Consider the following 18,294-nt stretch of genomic DNA (forward strand, 5'->3'; position numbering starts at 1 on the left):
GACCTGGTTACAGCTCGACGCCATGGTTCTCGTCAATCAAAAGGACTTGAACCAAAATCAAAACTACTCAATTTAATGTACCAAAATGAATTTGGAACATTAAACTTTAAAATTGTTGTTTAAGTCTCTAATTTTGTAGCCATTAAAGTTGATTATGTTGTGTAGGAAAAAAAGCAGTACTTTCAGTTGTCTGAAATTTAGTTTTACCATCAAGCTACTTGTAGATTAATGAAAATATTGCCCAAAAAAAAAATACCACAAGAGAGGGCTTTTTTGATTTCATATTGGCTTTTAGGGACATTAAGCATAGTTTTGGCTGTCATTCACATCCCGAGTGCCTCAACCGGTGTGTGTCGGTGCATTTTCAGAGTGGGGAAACAAAAAAAAGCAAGAATTGTTGTGGTTTTTCTGGTGGGAAGTCATACGGTCCCTGCCCCTGACGGTCAAGAGCAGAGCATCAGGGGGTGTTGAGAGACGGCATGCGATACATACGGGGGTGACTGGAGCAGAGCTCCGGTACCAGGCAACTTACCAAGTGCTGTGTATAATCTGAAAACACTCAGCCAAGACACATGCAGGGCTAAGACCAGGCACCCTACCAAGACCGGGGCCTGTGGGGACATCCTGGTGAGAGCTAAGCCTCCAGTGGGCCTGGAGCTCCGCCAGGAGCCACACACACACGAACACGCACACACGTTAAAGCTTATACAGGCTCTCATCACACCCACACAAGCCCAGACCCACTGCGCATGCAAACAACACTAAACAGAAGGAGAATGAATGGAGCAAAAGACAAAGAGAGCATGAGGGTTGAGGAAATTCAAGGTTTGCAGGCTGAATTGAAGGTTTGCAGCGCCAGATTTGTTTTGTTTAGACGCGCATTAGCGCATCAACGTCTCATTCAGTCGGCCTCCCCGGCTACAATGGGGACTCTCTGCGTATGAAATTAGCCTAATCAAGTTAAACTCGCATTTCTGTAGACGTGTCTGGTGCACACTTGTTAATTAAGCAGTCGCGGTGTCCGAATGGAGGCACCCCATGTTGCTGAGTGACTTTTAAAATGCCGATTGTCATGTTTCTTTTTTTTCCCTTTCTCCTCTTCCTCTTGTTCCACAGATTATGTTTATTTTGAGAACTCATCCAGCAACCCACTTCTGATCAGGAGGATAGAGGAGCTGAACAAGGTGAGTGGGTGTCGGAGGTTGAATTTCCACCCTTGAATGTGGCACTAATCCCACCACTGTGTATCGGTTGTTAAGGCTTCTGCTTCACCAAATCCTCCAGCGTTGTACCTTTCCTTCGGCTCCTTTAGTAAAACCTGTAGAAAAATGTTTTGTTTTTTTTTTTAATTTTTGTAAACCTGTTCAGCTTAAAGTATAGGAACAGTACATCTCAGTACATTCCCACTTAACTAAACTTACAGACAGGAAAACGCAGCAGCCAATACAGTCGCTCTTCCGCTTTAAACAAATAGATGATTTGAGATTAATTACATTTAAAGCAATGTGTGCAAACTGTAATACAGGTGCATAAAGTAATTGGCCTTGATTTGTCTAGGACATTCCCGGTTCTTACAGAGCTGTGCAGACCAGCACGTTCTCCACAAGTAAAGAGAAAGTTGTTCTCTCTCCCCGAGATGCAAACGCAGCATGACGTCCTTCTGTTCTGGCTGCCCTGGTTTGAGAGTTCCTCCACTTTGCTCTTGACAAAGATCCTGGGCACAACTTATTATTATTTTTTTTTTGTAACTCGAGGCGCCAGCAGCTGGTTGCTAATACATCCTTGCTAGCTAGGTAGCTTTTTTTTTGTGTCCGTTTTGAGTAAGTGCACCAGTTGCTTGGGCGACTTTTGTTTTTACCACTGCCAGCCGATACGATCCAGCAGGAATCATCCCCTGTTTTTTTCCAGTATTAAATTTAATTCAATCTGGTATTAAAAAGTCTTAGATTGGACTTGCTGAAACCTGCAGATGCCCTTTTTTATTATTGTGATGGATTTAGAGGTCTTAACGCTTGATTTCATTCTTCCAAGATTCTATAACCGTTCTCAGTTATTAGGAAAAGTGCTACATTTATATTTCAGAGGTAAAATCCATTTCTTGTTACAAAGTTGTTACAAAAATACATTAAAAATTGTTAGCCTAAAGATCTGAACAAATCACTGCTTTAAGGCACTTAAAACAGTTTTATAGTTTTGTGGCTTGTCTCCTATTAAATAATACAGGGCACTATCAATAATAAACAGCCAGAACTGACATTTTATTCATTGTTAATAATTTCAAAAATTGCAACTTGAAATCCTACCATTAGTCACAGTGTGTTTTAAATTCTTCCATCTGTTTTGCATCAAAAGCAGTCAAACTGTTTTATTATAATAAAAGCAGGACTAAAAGGGGACAGATGAGCTGTCACTCATCGAGTCAAGCCTGCGAGCTGTTTTTTTTTTTTTTTTTTTTTTTTTTAAAAAACCAGGGCCAATCTCCTGATCTGTGCCTCTGCTCCAAAATGTGGAGGTTGTTGTAGCGTGATTGACACAGATCCCGCCGTCGGCCTTCTTCTCTTCCGACTGTCGCCGTCGGTCTCCTCGCGATACGGATTCAGATTGAGATTTAAGAAGCGTAGATGTGTACAAGGAAAACCGCTGGACAAAAATTATTAACTAAACCGGAGGAATCCATTCTCTCCTTGCATAAAACGTAAAGACGACTTCAGTAAGTTTTGGGTTAAAATCCTTAAAAGTGGCAACAGATGCTTTCAGAGTGGGGCTGAAAATGAACCCGTTTTGATGACAAAGCGTGTGTGAAAGAATTGAAATAGTCGTCACAGAACAGGTTTAGTTTCCAGTGATTTAAAATTGCGTCAGATTAACATTCACAGACCTTGAAATCACCTCGTCACATTATAGATACGGCTTACATTCCTGCCTAAACCTTTTGATGTTGCCACTTTCCCGCTATTTGCTGTACAAAAAACAAAAACTTAATTTGCATCTACCTTGAAAACACATATTTATTTACGATTTTAATCTCCCAATTTAGCTGCAAAACGGATTCCTTTATAAAATCTCCTTCATTATCTTATTCTAAATGTGATTCTTGAGGACTTTCTGCTTGGATGACACACATTTAATGTCTGTTTTTGCTTCTGTAAATTCTGGTCGCCAGCCGATTTCTTGGTACATTTCTACTTGCTAATGTCTGTGATGCAGACTGTGGTTTAGTTTTTCTGCTATTTTTATTTTTTTTCACTGCTGCACATGAACCGATTATCAAGTTTCATCATCGAGTTTCACACAGAGGATCCTGTAAGTGGGATTCAAATTATTTAACTAACAAAAAGAGAAGGTGCAGGTCCTCCTTGCTGGCAGAATAAAAGCTTAGAATGATCTTTTTTTTTCCTACTTTTTCTTTTTCAGTTCAACATAATTCAGCCTCAACTCCTCTAAGCATGAAACCATTTTCTGGTCTTTTTGTTTTTGATAAATGATTCAATGTCTCATTAAGTTTGTAGAGAAAATGGCTACATTAACAACAAGTCTTGCGCTGATTTAAAAGAAATATATATATTTTTAATTTAGTCTGTGTAGTGCATTCTCACGTGTGTCGGTTTTTCTTTGTGCGGCACCACTTGTTGCCTTGGTAACGTCGATTGTCTCTGCTTTGCAGACAGCCAATGGGAATGTGGAGGCCAAAGTGGTGTGTTTTTACCGGCGCAGGGACATCTCCAGCACACTCATCGCTCTGGCAGACAAACATGCAAGTAAGTGACTGACCAAAAACCCAGCCAGTAAGCATCGGGCATCAAAGACTTCCAGCCCCCGGCATAAAAATGCCCTCCTCTGCTGCAAACCTTTTCTGTTATTTTCTCACTGCGGAGGTGAAAAGCCCCAACATTAAATAGTGCAGGCTTGAAATCAAAAGAGCTTTTACTGCACTGATCCAGACTGCAGACTTGTTTGAGGAGAAAATTGTTTCTTCTTTTGTTTTGCAGTGTGACGACGACTCTGCGTGTATGCGTGTGTGTGTGTGTGTGTGTGTGGAAGTGTTCAATGTGCAGCTCTTCGCTTGCGGAGTGCTGTTCTCCAAAGCAAGTCCAATCGTACTCGGAGTATTGCTACCCCAGGTCGCCTCTCGGTGTTAATATCTGTGATTTGATATTTCTCCAAGAGAAGGGTCAGTGAACTGGGACACAAATGAGCTAAAGGGGAACGCTGTTCAGTTGTGTGGCAAATCCAACAGGAGCACGCGCAAAAGAAAGATTTGTGGCTGCAGGTGGCAGAAGGCTGTCGCTAAAAAGCGGCAGCCATTCCAGACTATTGCATCATCGCCAAAGAGGTCAGCTGAATTGAAAGGGAAAAGAAGCAGAGACAAAACAAAACAGGATTTCTTCCATGTTTAGGACCAGGTGGCTTCATATTCTTAAAAAGAATTTTAAGAAAAGGCTTTAAATTCATGCGTCTTAAATTAAGGCCTTAAAATGACTGAAATTCCTTAAAGAAAATGTAAGTCGGCTTTCAATATGTTCAATCACAAGTCTTAAATTTTGTTATGGCAGGACCATTTAATCTCATATGTTCTATGTAGGGACTTCTCTTCTCTTGTGCGGAGACCTCTTCACTCACTGCGTTGTGCAACTCGATTCGGTTTAGGCTACCAATAACAAGCTGCTAATGCTTGCTAGCTAGCTAGCTAGAGAGCACAAAGCGGCTGCCAGGCGACAGAAAGACCCCAGAAATGTTACAGTTTTGGTCCCCTGTATTCTTTTTTCTGCATCTCTGCTGTCATATAGGTGTTAAATTTTATCCATAAAGGTCTTAATGATCTTAAAAAGCCATAAGTTTGAGTAGGTGAAACACTTTTAACTCTACAGACTGTCATAATCTCTTGATGTGCATTGAATAATTTGATTAGTTTGGTTAGGTAGCCAATAGGTGCTGAATGATATTCAAATTCAAAAGTATTTAATTTCGCTTTGGGAATAATAAAGTAATTCTTTTAGTGAATACTTGATCATTTGTCAGAAATGATGCATCTGCAGCTAAAAAAAAATCTTCTAACATGTAAAAAGCTCAGCACCTTCTGAATATGAATACTGTGTATGGCATATATGCTGTTTGTTTATTTGTTTGACTAACCGATAAATAATTGCATGGCATTAGTCAGTTTTCCTTACGTTACCACTTTGTTTTTTATTAAATACATGTCGTCACAATTTAATATGTCTTGCATCTGTTGCAATCCAGTAATTTGCATGTTAAGGATCAGATGCTTAAAAAAAAAAAAAATATATATATATATATATATATATATTTTTGTGTGTGTCTTCATCAGATATTAAACCTTCTAGATTAGCATTAAAACTGCACCCAAAAAATGTTTTAATTCCCAAAACTTGGATAATAAAAGTATTTTCCACAATTTCATTTAACTCAGTCTACTGTCTTCAGTAAGTCGTGCTGTCATCCACACGCTCTGGAGGTTTGCAAACCAACTTGTAGACTCCGGCTGGGTGTGGCAGGCTGTGTTGGCTCGGAGGGTGTGAAAGCACTTGCGTGAGTCTCTATAAAGAGACCGACCGGCGTTTTTGGAAGCGCGTTTATATAAATACAAGTCTTAACCACGGCGTCCACAGAGGAGACATGGGGCCACATCTATTGCGGGGCAGTCAGTGGTACTTTATTGAGTCTTTTTTTTTTTTTTTTTTTTATGCAATTAATGTCTAGAAGAAGTGTAGATTAGAAATTTGAATGTACTTATAAGAAAGCACACTGAAATACTCTGCAGGATCTGAGTAGATTGGACCAGATTTGGATTGATGATGGGTTGACTTGACAATTTCAACATTTCTAATTTAAAAAACCCCCCAAAACAAACGGTGACAATTGGACTCTACCACATGGGTGTGGTTAACGTCCCATCTGCATTTCTGTAGCTGCGACCTCACATCCCCTTGAGTGCATGACTGCAGATGCATGCATGTGCATGCATAATAGACCTGAGCTGCTGCCTTTAGGTGCCACTGGAGGGCTTGAATCTACTTTTAATTTAACATTTCTAATGGCTCTGCGGAGAGCAGTTCTTCATGGCCTGTGTATATATAAATCTGGGTGTCTGCTGTGAGTCACTGATCAAATATTTTGCTTGCAGAGGTTCGCAGTGCTCCTTCTGCGCGAGGCCTTCAACTCGAGCTTTAGTCCCTCCCTACAAGTAAAGCAGGGCTCCAAAGTGGACAGTCTCTCTGGAGAACTTGGCATTTTGGCTCCAAAGCTCCTCCTTTCAAACACATGAATTTGCTGTGACTCAACCTTTAGTTTCTTTTTTTTTTCTGTCTTTTTTTTTGGGTTTTTTTTAAAGGTGGTGCCTTCTTCCTATAAACCGTGGTCTCAATGCTATTTGTAAAGCGATTCACAAAAGCATTGGCAGTTAGGGAAGCTAGCAGGGTTTATCCAACCCAGTTTTGCTTATGTTTTCATTTAAAATGTGCTTCATTACTTGAAAACTGAAGACGTTTTACGGCCGCCTCACTCGTAGCTCCGGTAATTAGGTGTTTTCTGCTCCCACAACTGAACATAATGGAAGATGACTGTTTCTAATTCTGTTTTTTTTTTTTTTTGGGCTCTGAAGCTCCTCCTTTCAAACGCATGAATTTGCCATGACTCAACCTTAGTTTTTTTTTTTTTTTTTTTTCTGAATTTTTCAAACCAAGTCCATAAACTCTTAATAGGTGCAATGGTAAAGCTAATGCAAACAATATAAAGAGTCGTCTTACTTTCCAGCTGTGCTGGTTTTGTTCCCGTTTGGAATCTGCTGTGGATTAGAGGAAAAAAAAAATCACAATGCACTAGAGTGAGGAAAAGGTTGAACACTGAAAAGGTTTTCTGGAAGTCGTCTTTTACGTAGCAAACAGAGAACTGTGCAGATAGCTGGTAAGTCTTTGACTTCTTTTGACCTACAGTTGCATTTTTGATGACTGTATTTTACAAGCGTGTTTTTTTTTTTTTCGACTTAGTAACATGTTTAGTCTGAGATGGAGTATGTTTGTATTTCTCCATTTCCTGAGCCACTCCATAGCTTGTAGCAGCACATTTGTATCCATTCAACAATTGGCTACTATTAGAGATGCACTGATCAGGATTTTGTGGATGATTTTTCGTCTCCGTTTTTGTAATAGCTTCAAGCTGCCAATCCTGATTTTAGCCGATCCTGTTTAAAAACTATCCATGTCATGCTGTGTGCATGTGAGAGAGCTACCATTGTAGGGTTTTACTGTTTCAAAACAAATGCATCATTATATGCGGTCTGTCTGTGCGTCCTTAAAAAGTCTTAAATTCATGCATCTAAAATGAAGACTTAAAATGTCTTAAATTCAAGTAACTTGGCCTTAAGTATGTTAAACACAAGTTATATATTTTGATCTGACATGACTATTTAATCATATTTCTCAAAGAACTTTTATGTCAGGCAAAAGTGACTAGATAGTTGAGGCTACCAGTAAGTCACTGCTGATATACCCTGGCTAGCTAGCTAGCTAGTTTTTTTTTTGTTGTCTTTTTTTTTTTTGTACATCTATCATGAATAAGAGCAAATTTATTGCTGATTGGCTGAACAAAATTCATACATTTATGAACTTTGTCCAGCCAAAGACCATTTGACTGGGAAATGGACAAATTTAAGACTTTTAAAGACCATTCATGATGGTCTTAAAAAGTCTTATATTTAAAACCGACAGAAACTCTAATATGGAGCAGTCACTTCAAACAGGTTTTAGGACCTGATATTAACAGCTAGGGCAACTAGCATGGTCAACTTTGCTAACCGTAAGCATTCATCTCTGTGTGTACTCTGTATTAAATAATGTACACCCCTAAGTTTTCCAAAAGACTAACCTTTCCAGTTCATCATGTTCAATGACGTCAATGACGGAGAATGAAAGCTTCAAAGGAGACAACAGAGCTATTTTAATGGGTCTAGTTTCTCCTTCCTGTTATCTACTGAAGTCAGCTCTGAGTCTCTTCTCCAATGAAGGGCAGACGGCACATTTTCCTACCTGCAAAAGTTTGGTATGAAACACTAAAAGTTGTAAAAGCATCAAAAGACAAATGAGCGAAAAGGACAACACTCTTAAAATTATAGTTCTCCTCTGGAGAAGCCTGAATGAATTGTGCCTCTATAAAAAATTATTTTTAGCTTATAACCTTTTGTGCTTCCTTTGGATGTGTTTAAACATGTCAACAATACGGACGACTGGCTAACTATCTTAATGCAGTGATGACTTCCGCTCTGAAGTGTGTTTTAAGTTAGCATGACCTGAAAACTTAGAAAATATGAAATTAAAAATTTTTCAGACTGTTTGCTCATCCCTAAAATCAATAGCTTACTATTGCTAAACTTTTCTTTCCCCAATGTTTTTATTATTATTAGTAGTAGTATTTAGTACCTATAATAATGAAGAATTGCAAGTCTTAACTGCACATCTGCTGTTGACACATTAACACTCTGCATATTGAGTATAGGAGGTTTATTAAGGTAATAAAGGTCCATTGCGCTCTTCTCACACAAACATCTCGCCCTCAGGCCCGCTCTCCTCTCTTCCTCACCTTCCTCTTCCATCTCGCAGGCTAGTAAGGCGACCCATTCATCAATAATTGATAATTGGCTCGGACAGGTGAGACGGAGAGGCAATTTGTAGAGAGTGTGGTGTGGGTACATTGCGAAGTTGGGTTGCCACTCAAGGACTCGCACTGAGGCGCCAGCTGGAAGGTCCAAACAACCGATGGACTACTTGATAATCCTTGCTTGTGTGTAGGTGTGTGTGTATGAAGTCAGTGACGCGTACATGAGGAAAGCGTGGATGTTTTTCCTTGGTGGATACGACTCTTGCAGCTCGTTTCACTATTAGAGTTTACAGAGGAAGTCGGAGGAAGCCCAGAAGATGCAAGACTTTAGACAGGAGGCTGTGTTTTCTGTCTGTTCAACCAGGCTGCTGCAACCAAGAGAGTTAGACATCAGCAGATAACAGGAAGCTGATCGTGTTACAACAAAGTTGCTCCGTTTTATACTTTATGATTGTGCAACGTGGATTTGGAAATGCTGGCACTGTTTTTGGAAAACCCTCAGGTAGCATTAGGATCTATAACTCTACAGGGAATTCATGCTTAAGACTTCTTTTTGCTTTCAGCACACTATTATAGTTTTGAAAGTCACACCAGTGATCTCTGTTTCTTTTATTTGAAGTAATTGTGAAATCCTGTTCTGCTGAGCTGCGTAACTCCAACTGCTCTCTTACACACGGCAGTATTAAAGGCTTCATAAGGGTCCTGTAAGAAGCAAATGAACAACTTACCGACTTAACACAATAATAAATCAAAAATAATGGTTTTATTTTCACTGATAACTTTTAAGAGAATTGCACTGATCATTTCCACTTTATAACTTGAGGTTGTTTTCCTAGAAACCATAATTTAATTCTGTAAAGACACTTTTCCAATTCGCTCTCAAAGATGATTTCCTAGAAACAAAATCTGTGTCGGAGCTTTACAAGTCCCCCCAAAAAATTGGAAACTAGCTACAAAAAGTAATCGGTGCATCTTGCTGTATTTTTCGTTGATTTTAAAAACGTCTCTACAACACATTTGGGCTGCTTTATTTTCCTGAGGGGTTGCAGCTGGTTAAGTGGTTTTCTCATTCTGTGCGCTGCTAGATCCAAGGTTTGCATTCGTGGGGGAATGATTGTTGCATGTTGTGCGTCTTCTCTCGTTTCTGTTTGAAACGGGTCCGCTGTGCTCAGAAGAGAAGACGTCTCGCAGAGTAGAATCTTAACTTTACTTATTTACAGGATTTTCCTCAGGTTGTTTGATTCAACTTGGCTGTCTGGGATTAATGTAGCTCAGTTTATATTCCCCTTTGCTTCAGCTGTTTGGAGAGAAATGGAGAATTAAAAGAGCAATTGTCTCTGTCTCAGTGTGTATTATCTGCCTATTATTTATACCAGTATACACTGCATTGTATTATGTACTTTAAACAGTGTGCATAGCTGGATTAGATTCCACTTTTATTGTTCTTAAACAGCCCTCTGATTAATTTGATTACATTTGATAATTGCTGATAAAGATATGGATAAGCCCCTTGTTTCAATTGTGATAAATTATATGTTTTAGCTGATATAGTTCTGTAGAAATGCTTCGTTTTAGAGCCAAGCAGCAGGAAAATAATTCAGTTATTTTGGCCTTTTTTAATCTGCATCTTTAAATAAAAAAAATAAAAAAAAGTCAGCCTGATGATGGATGGAAGGAGGGAAACTGGCTTTAATTGTTGCTCCAGTGCATTCTGGGAATTGTAGCTCTTACTCTTTTCTGTTCTGAAGAGGTCAGATTGTTTTCAGTACATTTGAAAAAAAGAGTCAACTTTGTAAGACGGTCCAGACATGGCTGCCAGTCCATGAGCTTTCGTTGTGATACCAAGCTGTACGCGTAATTAGTCCTAAAGGGGGAACATTTTTCCTGTAACACATCGACACCAATATATAAGAAAGTGATCGCTGTTGGCCGATACAGAAGCAAACGTCAGATTTGGGTTGTCTCATGATTTTGAAGACCACAGATCTAACAAAACCTGTCTAGGTTTAGTTTTGGAATATAAAACTTTAAGCTGGAATATTGAAATTGTAAATTTGTTGGAGCTTTGACTGAACACTTCCTGTAATTAGGCTTGGTTGTTTCCTGTGTGCTTCACATGATTCAGCAGCACAAGGAAGCAGCAGCAGCAGCAGCAGCAGCAGAAGAAGAAGAAGGCGGCGGCGCAGGGCCCATGCAGAGTGTATCCATCTGAGCGAGCTGAACTGCTCTTCCTGGGCATTGATGGTGTGTCTGCTGGGCGCCGAGTGCTGGGCAGAGAGAGTGAGGGAGTGAAGAAGTACTTATTGATTTTGGCCACACATCTCTTCTCCTGAAAGTCCCTTGATTGCTTTTGTTCTGCTTCCAGCCTCCCTCTCTCCGTCTCTCTCTCTCTTAGCCTCGCTTCCTCTAATGAAACTCCAAATGAATTGGAGCACGTACCGACTGCTCCGGTGCTCTTCGTTTCACTTCTCTCCTCTCTTAGGCTTTCCCCCCCCTCCCATATAATGGCAGTCTCTCGTTGTCTTCATTTCTCACTGTTTTTATTCCCCTTTTATCTTTGATACTTTTGTTATTCTTGCCACTCCTTACTGTGATTTTTTTTCTTGGATCTATTATTCAGTTCATTTCTTTCCTGGGGGTGCCTCTCTCCAGCGGTCATTGGGTGAGAGGTTGCCAATCCATCACAGAAACACACAAACTAACACCTTATGGCGTGAAGCACCGATTAATTCAACAGGAAGCCAGACTACCTGGAGTGAACCCACATTTGCACTGGGAAAATATGCAAACTCCATGGAAAAAAGCCCCCACACCAGGATTCAAACCCTGGAAATATTCAAACTTGCTGCTAATGCCAACAAGACAAAGTACATTCTTCCTTATAAATGTTTATAAATAAAGCGTTTTTGTGAAACAGGAAGACGAGGCTGTATCGATCCGGGCACTCCGACTGTTACGTGTTCACCAGAGAGACGGTCTGGGGGAAGAAACTGTCCCTAAGGCAGCTGGTTTTTGCGAGTGACGCTGAAGGTTTAAGTCCAAATGGTTTGTATCCAGGATGTGTGGGATCTGCAGAGATGTTAGCTTATCCTTCTCCTGACCGTAGACCTGCACACGTCTTGCTTTGTGGATGAGCTAAACTGCACAGTGATGGACGAACGCAGGACAGACCAAATAATTGTTGCGTAGAAAATGACCAGAAGATTGTACTGCTTGAGTTTCTGCAGGAAGTAGGAAGAGGGGTGGAGGATTTTGGTGTCTGTCTGTGAGAGATGAGGATGTGGTTTCTCAATGTTAAACACAAAAAATTCTACTTTTAATGACGACTGCAGTTTCAGGCTTGGTTGGTTTGGGGACCAAAATTGCAAAATTTGCTATCTGGTGCTGGTCGCTTTTACTTTGCACTGTCAGACGAAGCAAACGCTTTGAAAAACCCGTTCTCCCCCATTTGCCTGTGGTGGCGCTGTAGCAAGAACCACTGGAGAAAGCGGCACGAAAACCTGAAAAGAAGACGTGAGCGCAACTTCCTCCTTCGCAAAAATGTGAACAAAAATGGAGTAGCGTCAGATTTTAGCGGTTGTAGGATTTCTCTTTTTCTCTCATTGGTCAAAGACCAATGAGCCTTTTCTTCCATTAGACTAGAGCATTCGTTTACGCAGTGCATTTACCCAGAATGCACTGCTGCAGTTCACTTTCTGCTTTTGGATTTTGGATCACATATGCATTCGAGCCGCGCTGAAGTTCAATACTAGGTTTGTATGCGGAGCAGAGTTTGCCTTTTCGGTGCACATCAGCGTTTGATTCACACCTCCCCAAACGAACCCGACATTCTTGTCAAACTCTTAAGTTGAACTGAACAGGGCTGGTGTGTGAATGCACCTTTTTTTTTTTTTTTTTTTTTTAACCCCTTCATGACAATCATCCCTATTTCATAACAGAGGACCTTTTTGCTGTTTGAACCTCCTGTCAATGTGAGTCATAGCTGCACAGGAAGATTTTACAATTTCATCTGCTCACATCAAAAATTGTTTGCTTCTTTTTTTAAAAAAACCCAATGCAATCTTTCTGAGCTTATTACTTTTGTGATCAACATGTAAGACATAAAAATCAGCAGCTGTGTTACCTCAGTCAATCTGAAGGAGGCAGAGTTATTACACGTGAACTTGTTTCTTTTGGCTTTTTCTTGTATGCAAAGTCAGTCGGATTCCCATAAAACCCGTCTGAGGTGTGTGCGAACATGGCTCATGTCTCTGGGGGAGGGGGTTCATTGTTCTGGCTCATCAAGTGCGCGTCCCCGTGTTTCAGGTCCTCTCGCTGTGCACCTGAGACGCCGTACCGACAGCTGCCGAAAGATTTTTCCATTCCTGCCGTTTTTCCCAAAGGAGCCCATTGTTCCGCCTCATCTGATGTGCGTATGTTTGACCTTTGTTTCCTGCTGTTTTCTTTTTTTTTTTTTTTTTTTTTTTCTCTATGGGGGAGTTGGAGGAGGAGATGGAGAATTCAGAGATGGCCGATCTCCCCGAGAAGCAGAAGCACCAGCTCAGGCACAGGGAGCTTTTCCTGTCCCGTCAGCTGGAGTCCCTACCAGCAACACACATCAGGTAGTCCACCGGCTGGCCTCGCTAGCTGCACTGCGCCTTTGCTTTTGTTTTGTTTCAACTTTTTTTGAGGCAAAATATAAACTTAGAATATATCAAACCAAGAAAAAAACATTGTAATATTTTATTTTTGAGCACAGCAGTGTAATGACTGATTAACCCAAAGGTTTCAGTCAACTTTCAACCATCTGAAGTCATTAAGGATGAAAAAAAAATCCCATTTCCTGAAATAGTGCTGTGAAAACCTTACAGGTTGAAATGAAGTTGTGACTTTTTTTTTTCTTCAGAAAATGAAACTCTAAGATTATACACATAATTATATTTTGCAAGCCCTGAAAGACTAAAAATTGGGGCTTTTAATGGGATTCTGTGCAGCATAAATTTTATCTGCAAATGACTAAATTGTTGCTACGTTCTGGCTCTAAAGCAGATCATTATTATTTGGCAGATGGAAAATACCTCTTTTTTTTCAGAAAAAAGATTAACATCTCAATCTGACTTTCGAAGACATAAAATTCTGATTGTTGTTTAATATATAATTATGATCAGGACTGAAGTTGATCAAAAGACTTGACCTAAAAAAGAAGTTGAAAAAGATGTGACTTGAAGTAATATTTTAAGTCAAAATTTTGAATCCTTTTTGTTTTTTTTTGCATAACTTTTTCTTTTTTTTTTAAAAATAGATAACAGTGGCATGAAGGGTTAAAATTTTCTGAGTTTTGAGAAAATTGTCAAAAGAAAAGTAAAAAAAAAAACTGAAATGTTTTTTTTTTTTTTTAATTGCATTTCCTGGAAATGGACGTATTTGTCCTTTATGACTCAAGAGGATTGAACATTTATCTTCTAACGGACCGCTACAGAAATAAAAATTTAATTCCAAACGTCCAAAACACACAAAAAAGGGCTAAAGACACCTGAGGGTTAAAGGATGCTGTGCTTTATTAAAATAATCTGGCACTAAGTGAAGCTCTGATGGGCAAACCGAGCACTAAATGCTGACAGAAGCCAGTTTCTAGACTAATCCTGACCGTTACTCCTGAAAGAGTCCTGACAGGTTAAATGCAAGCCTGATTAAGACTTCCTGATTAACACGGCTGTGCAGACTTTTTCACAGGTTGTCTGAGTTTGTCACCCTCCCAAATGAGATATAAGGGTGTTAATAATTTCCTGTGAAATCATCTAAACTTAGAAAGTAGCAATTAGCAAAGCCAAACGGACACTATCGCTGACCGACCTCTGCGCCGTGATTCATCTGATTTGGAAGAAAGTTATAAATGTGCACTTTTATTTATTTATTTTTTTTAGCCTCACTTTAAACAAGTTTCAATTATCCTGGTTTTTGTTTAGATGTAACGGAATAAAAATAGCTGAACGCAGATAGACAAGCACAATTCGGAACATCGCATTTTTTCCTTTCCTCTTCACAATTATGCATTACTTTGTGTTACTAGAAATGAGACACGTTGAACTCTGGGGTTTTAACGTGACCCAATGCTACGTTTTAGGGACGTGATCGCTTTTTGCAAGACACTGAAAATGTTTCTTCTGGCCTTTCCTCCAATTTCTCTTTCATCTCGTGCATCTCGCTGCTCTGATCTTCCTCCCCGTCCTCGCCCGGCTCCAGAGGGAAGTGCTGCGTGACGCTGCTGAATGAAACTGAAGCCCTGAAGTCCTACCTGGACAGAGAGGTACGCATGTGTGCGTCCATGTGCAGAGAGCGTGCAGGCATTCTTGCAGAGAAACGTGCAACTGAGGAACGCGTGAGCAGAATGCACCGCGCATGAAGATTTTTAAAACCGGCTTTGCACCAGAGCTTGTTTTTTTTTTTGTTTTTTTTCACTCTTTGACTGTGGCTGGTTTTAGTTTTATTCGCCTGCAGCCATACAGCCATACGTAATAGTTCCTGGAAGTACCTTTCCATTTCAGCTTTTTTTTTTTTTTTTTTTTTTTTTTGTTTATTTCAAGAAGAAAACTTTTTACAGTTTTAAAACCTCTTCATCACCTCACCTCTAACCGCCACTTTAACATTTCATAATTTTCAAACAACTTTCCAACAATAAACCTAATCAATGACATTCTATTCAGTTAAATGCATCGTTTTCTTCCCAGCAAGTTTTTTTTTTTTTTTTTTTATTAAAAACTTGCATCTTCCTGCGGCTGCTGCGTTGGCAGTGAGAATTTCTCACAGAAGTTTCTCATTGACAATCTTGGTGCCCACTGAAAATGTTTCCTGTTGCTTTAAACACCTAACATTACAAAAAAAAAAAAAAAAAAACGTTTCTGCCGCACGGAGCAGAAATATGTTGCTATAACTAGCTCATGTTTATTGCATCCTTGCGCACGTGAGGGGAAATAAAATTATAGGAGGACTGAAATTTCAATGAGATCTATACACACAGCCTCATACCACTGAGGAACGGGCTGCTGTGCGTCTGACCGTGAAGCTACGGTACGCATCCAGCCCCAGGTGCAGATGCCCAACGGCATCATGGGATTTAAATATGTGATTAGGTGTGTTAGATTTGCGGGCTTGTGTGAGGTTGTGTGGGTCTGAGTCTTACGAGTTTAAAGATTCCTGTTTCTAGATGAATTATTCAGCATGTTGACCCAGAATGTTCTGTTCACACACAGTAATGAGGAGACGAGAGACTAGCAGCGAAGAAACCACGCACACACGCACGCACGCAGTCAAATAACGACACACTCTCAGGCCCGGTTGCCCGTCTTCTGCTCTGAACTTTCCTCCCGCCTGTAATTCCCAGGATGCCTTCTTTTACTCGCTGGTGTACGACCCTCAGCAGAAGACCCTGCTGGCGGATAAAGGGGAGATCCGCATCGGGAACAAATTCCAGGCCGACATCACCGACCTCCTGAATGAAGGTAGTTTAATCCGGCCTATTTATTTAAACATTAGATTCTAAGAGAAGAAGGTTTTTCTTTTCTTCAGGGAATATTTTCTCTCTCTCTTTTTTTTTTTTAAACCACTGAATATTGATGCGCTGCGTCCGAACGGCACAGTAGTTCAATAAATAACTGCTTTCATACCTGATCCTGAACACTGACGTCCCAGCGCTGTCCGATAATTTTTCAGCCAGCAAAAGTTTGTTCACCTCTTGAACTTTTTCACGCTTTGTCACAACAGAATGCATTCGATCTCTGATCACAAAGCATACATGTAAAGGAGACTAAATACAAATGCATGCCACACTTTTCAGATTTTAATGTGTAAAAGAAAAAGCATAGAAAACTATACATCAAATACACAATTATTTTCGAACGGTTAAAAATCAGAGATGCAGCAAACAAGATCGAGATCAAATTTATTTATGTAGCACGTTTCCAACAACTAAAGCTGCAAAAATTCAAAGAACAAACGGAGATAAGATCCAACCTGTAAGGCTGTTAAACTACGAAAAACAGCTAGAAAAGAAAAAAGGACATAATAAATCATCCAATGATCAGCTCCAATCAGTGATTGGCTGATCAATTACTGGAAATGTAGCTTATTTTTCATCCTAATTCATTAATTGCATCAAAACAAAACACTTTTACTATTTTCACTCTATAAACTCGCCCTCTAACACACGTATGCAGATGTATGATTTGCTTATGTAATTGTTTAATTACAGTCTTTCAGATTTCTAACCACCTACTTCAATTTAAAAACCTGCAGCAGATTTACCCTCCTTGTTTAGACAAAAAAAATGTTTTTGGTCAAAATCTGCATCTGCCAAGAAAAGCTTCCACAACTTGTACTTTCACAGAAAATGAATCATAACCACAACTTTTAATTTTATTCCAAAATTACAGCATTCCATAGAAAAATAATATTTTTGTCTCAATACTTTAAGAAAATGTAAATCTTTGTGGACACATTATATGTTTTGCCAAAACCTGTTATTCTTAGCAAGTAGGAAAAGCAGAAGCTGCAAACCAGTTGGATTCAATAAAAACGTTAACACGTAGAACAGTTTTTTTTTTTTTATTTTTTATCAAATTATGTTTACTGTGTTTGTTGGTAAATTTAGACGAAGAGGACGGCAGAGACCTGGCAAAGCTAGAAGAGAAGATCTGGGATCCCAACAGCTCACTAACAGAGAAACAGATCGACCAGTTTTTAGTCGTGGCTCGGTAAGTGAACAATGACGCTAAAAAACAAAAAAAAAAATACTCACAAGAAAACTGATTAGAAAGGAACATAATTATGATAACGCTGGGCAGATGTTTTAAAAATGGTGTCCATCTTCTGTAAAGATACAAAAATATTCCAGGTTTTGGATTTCGGTTTTATCGTGAACAATCATGCATTGTCTCCAGGTTCCAGTTCTGTGTTGAAATATAAAAGTCGTTTGTTGTCAAAATTTCCAAGGTTTGAATTAATGTGAGAACCAAAAATGGATTAAATGTTTCGGTTCCGTCAGAAACTATGTGTAGTACAACATGGAAAGTCGAGCTTAGAAGAGATACTACAGAATTAAGATTTTGTAAACATATAATCATAATTTTATACTGAATGGTAACAAAGTTTACAAAATGAGCATCGTGTAGTGTTAAACTGAGTTTAAGCGCTACGAGTAGCGCTAATATGCCGCATGAATAGCGCCATTACTAAGCTTTTATTTTGAAAGATACAAAAATAATACAAAGTGCTTCTCATGTGTTCAAAACAGACGTGCAAAACAACCACAAGATTGAATGAAGTTAAATGAATAGGACAAAATTTACTGCTTTGGCATAAAAAAATAATAAAAAATAAACCTAGAACAGTAGAACAGAAATATTTTTATTAAATTTATAAGTGCAATAGTGTTAAAACTGAATGAGTAACATCTTTACTTAAGAGAAATAAATATTTTCACGTATCCAAATTTTATTAATAATGAACGCATTGTTTCGAGAGCGCTTTCATCTTTGGAAATGTGTAACACCTCTGCTCTTTTATCTGTCTGTGTGTGGAAATTGGCATCATCAACAAACAAATTGGATAAAAGAAATGCACCAAAAAAAAAAAAAAAAAAAAAAACAAAAAAAAAAAAAGGAAAAGGAAAAAAACCACAAAAAAAAACCAAAAAAAAAATTTTTT

At 39.2% G+C, this 18,294-nt stretch overlaps 1 protein-coding gene across 2 annotated transcripts in view; it reads left to right on the forward strand.

The window, feature by feature from the left end:
- Positions 1-18,294, forward strand: part of mta1 (metastasis associated 1) — a 46,898-nt gene that overhangs the window by 13,359 nt on the left and 15,245 nt on the right. For both annotated transcript variants that reach the window (XM_015016605.1, XM_015016608.1), the window contains exons 2-7: positions 1,117-1,184; positions 3,665-3,758; positions 13,088-13,214; positions 14,836-14,899; positions 15,974-16,091; positions 17,240-17,342. In XM_015016605.1, coding sequence (XP_014872091.1) covers positions 1,117-1,184; positions 3,665-3,758; positions 13,088-13,214; positions 14,836-14,899; positions 15,974-16,091; positions 17,240-17,342 — 574 coding nt within the window. The remainder of the gene's footprint in view (positions 1-1,116; positions 1,185-3,664; positions 3,759-13,087; positions 13,215-14,835; positions 14,900-15,973; positions 16,092-17,239; positions 17,343-18,294) is intronic.

This window comes from Poecilia latipinna, unplaced genomic scaffold, assembly GCF_001443285.1.
Source record: "Poecilia latipinna isolate Pla-1442-1.1 unplaced genomic scaffold, P_latipinna-1.0 Scaffold73, whole genome shotgun sequence".
NCBI lineage: Eukaryota > Metazoa > Chordata > Actinopteri > Cyprinodontiformes > Poeciliidae > Poecilia > Poecilia latipinna.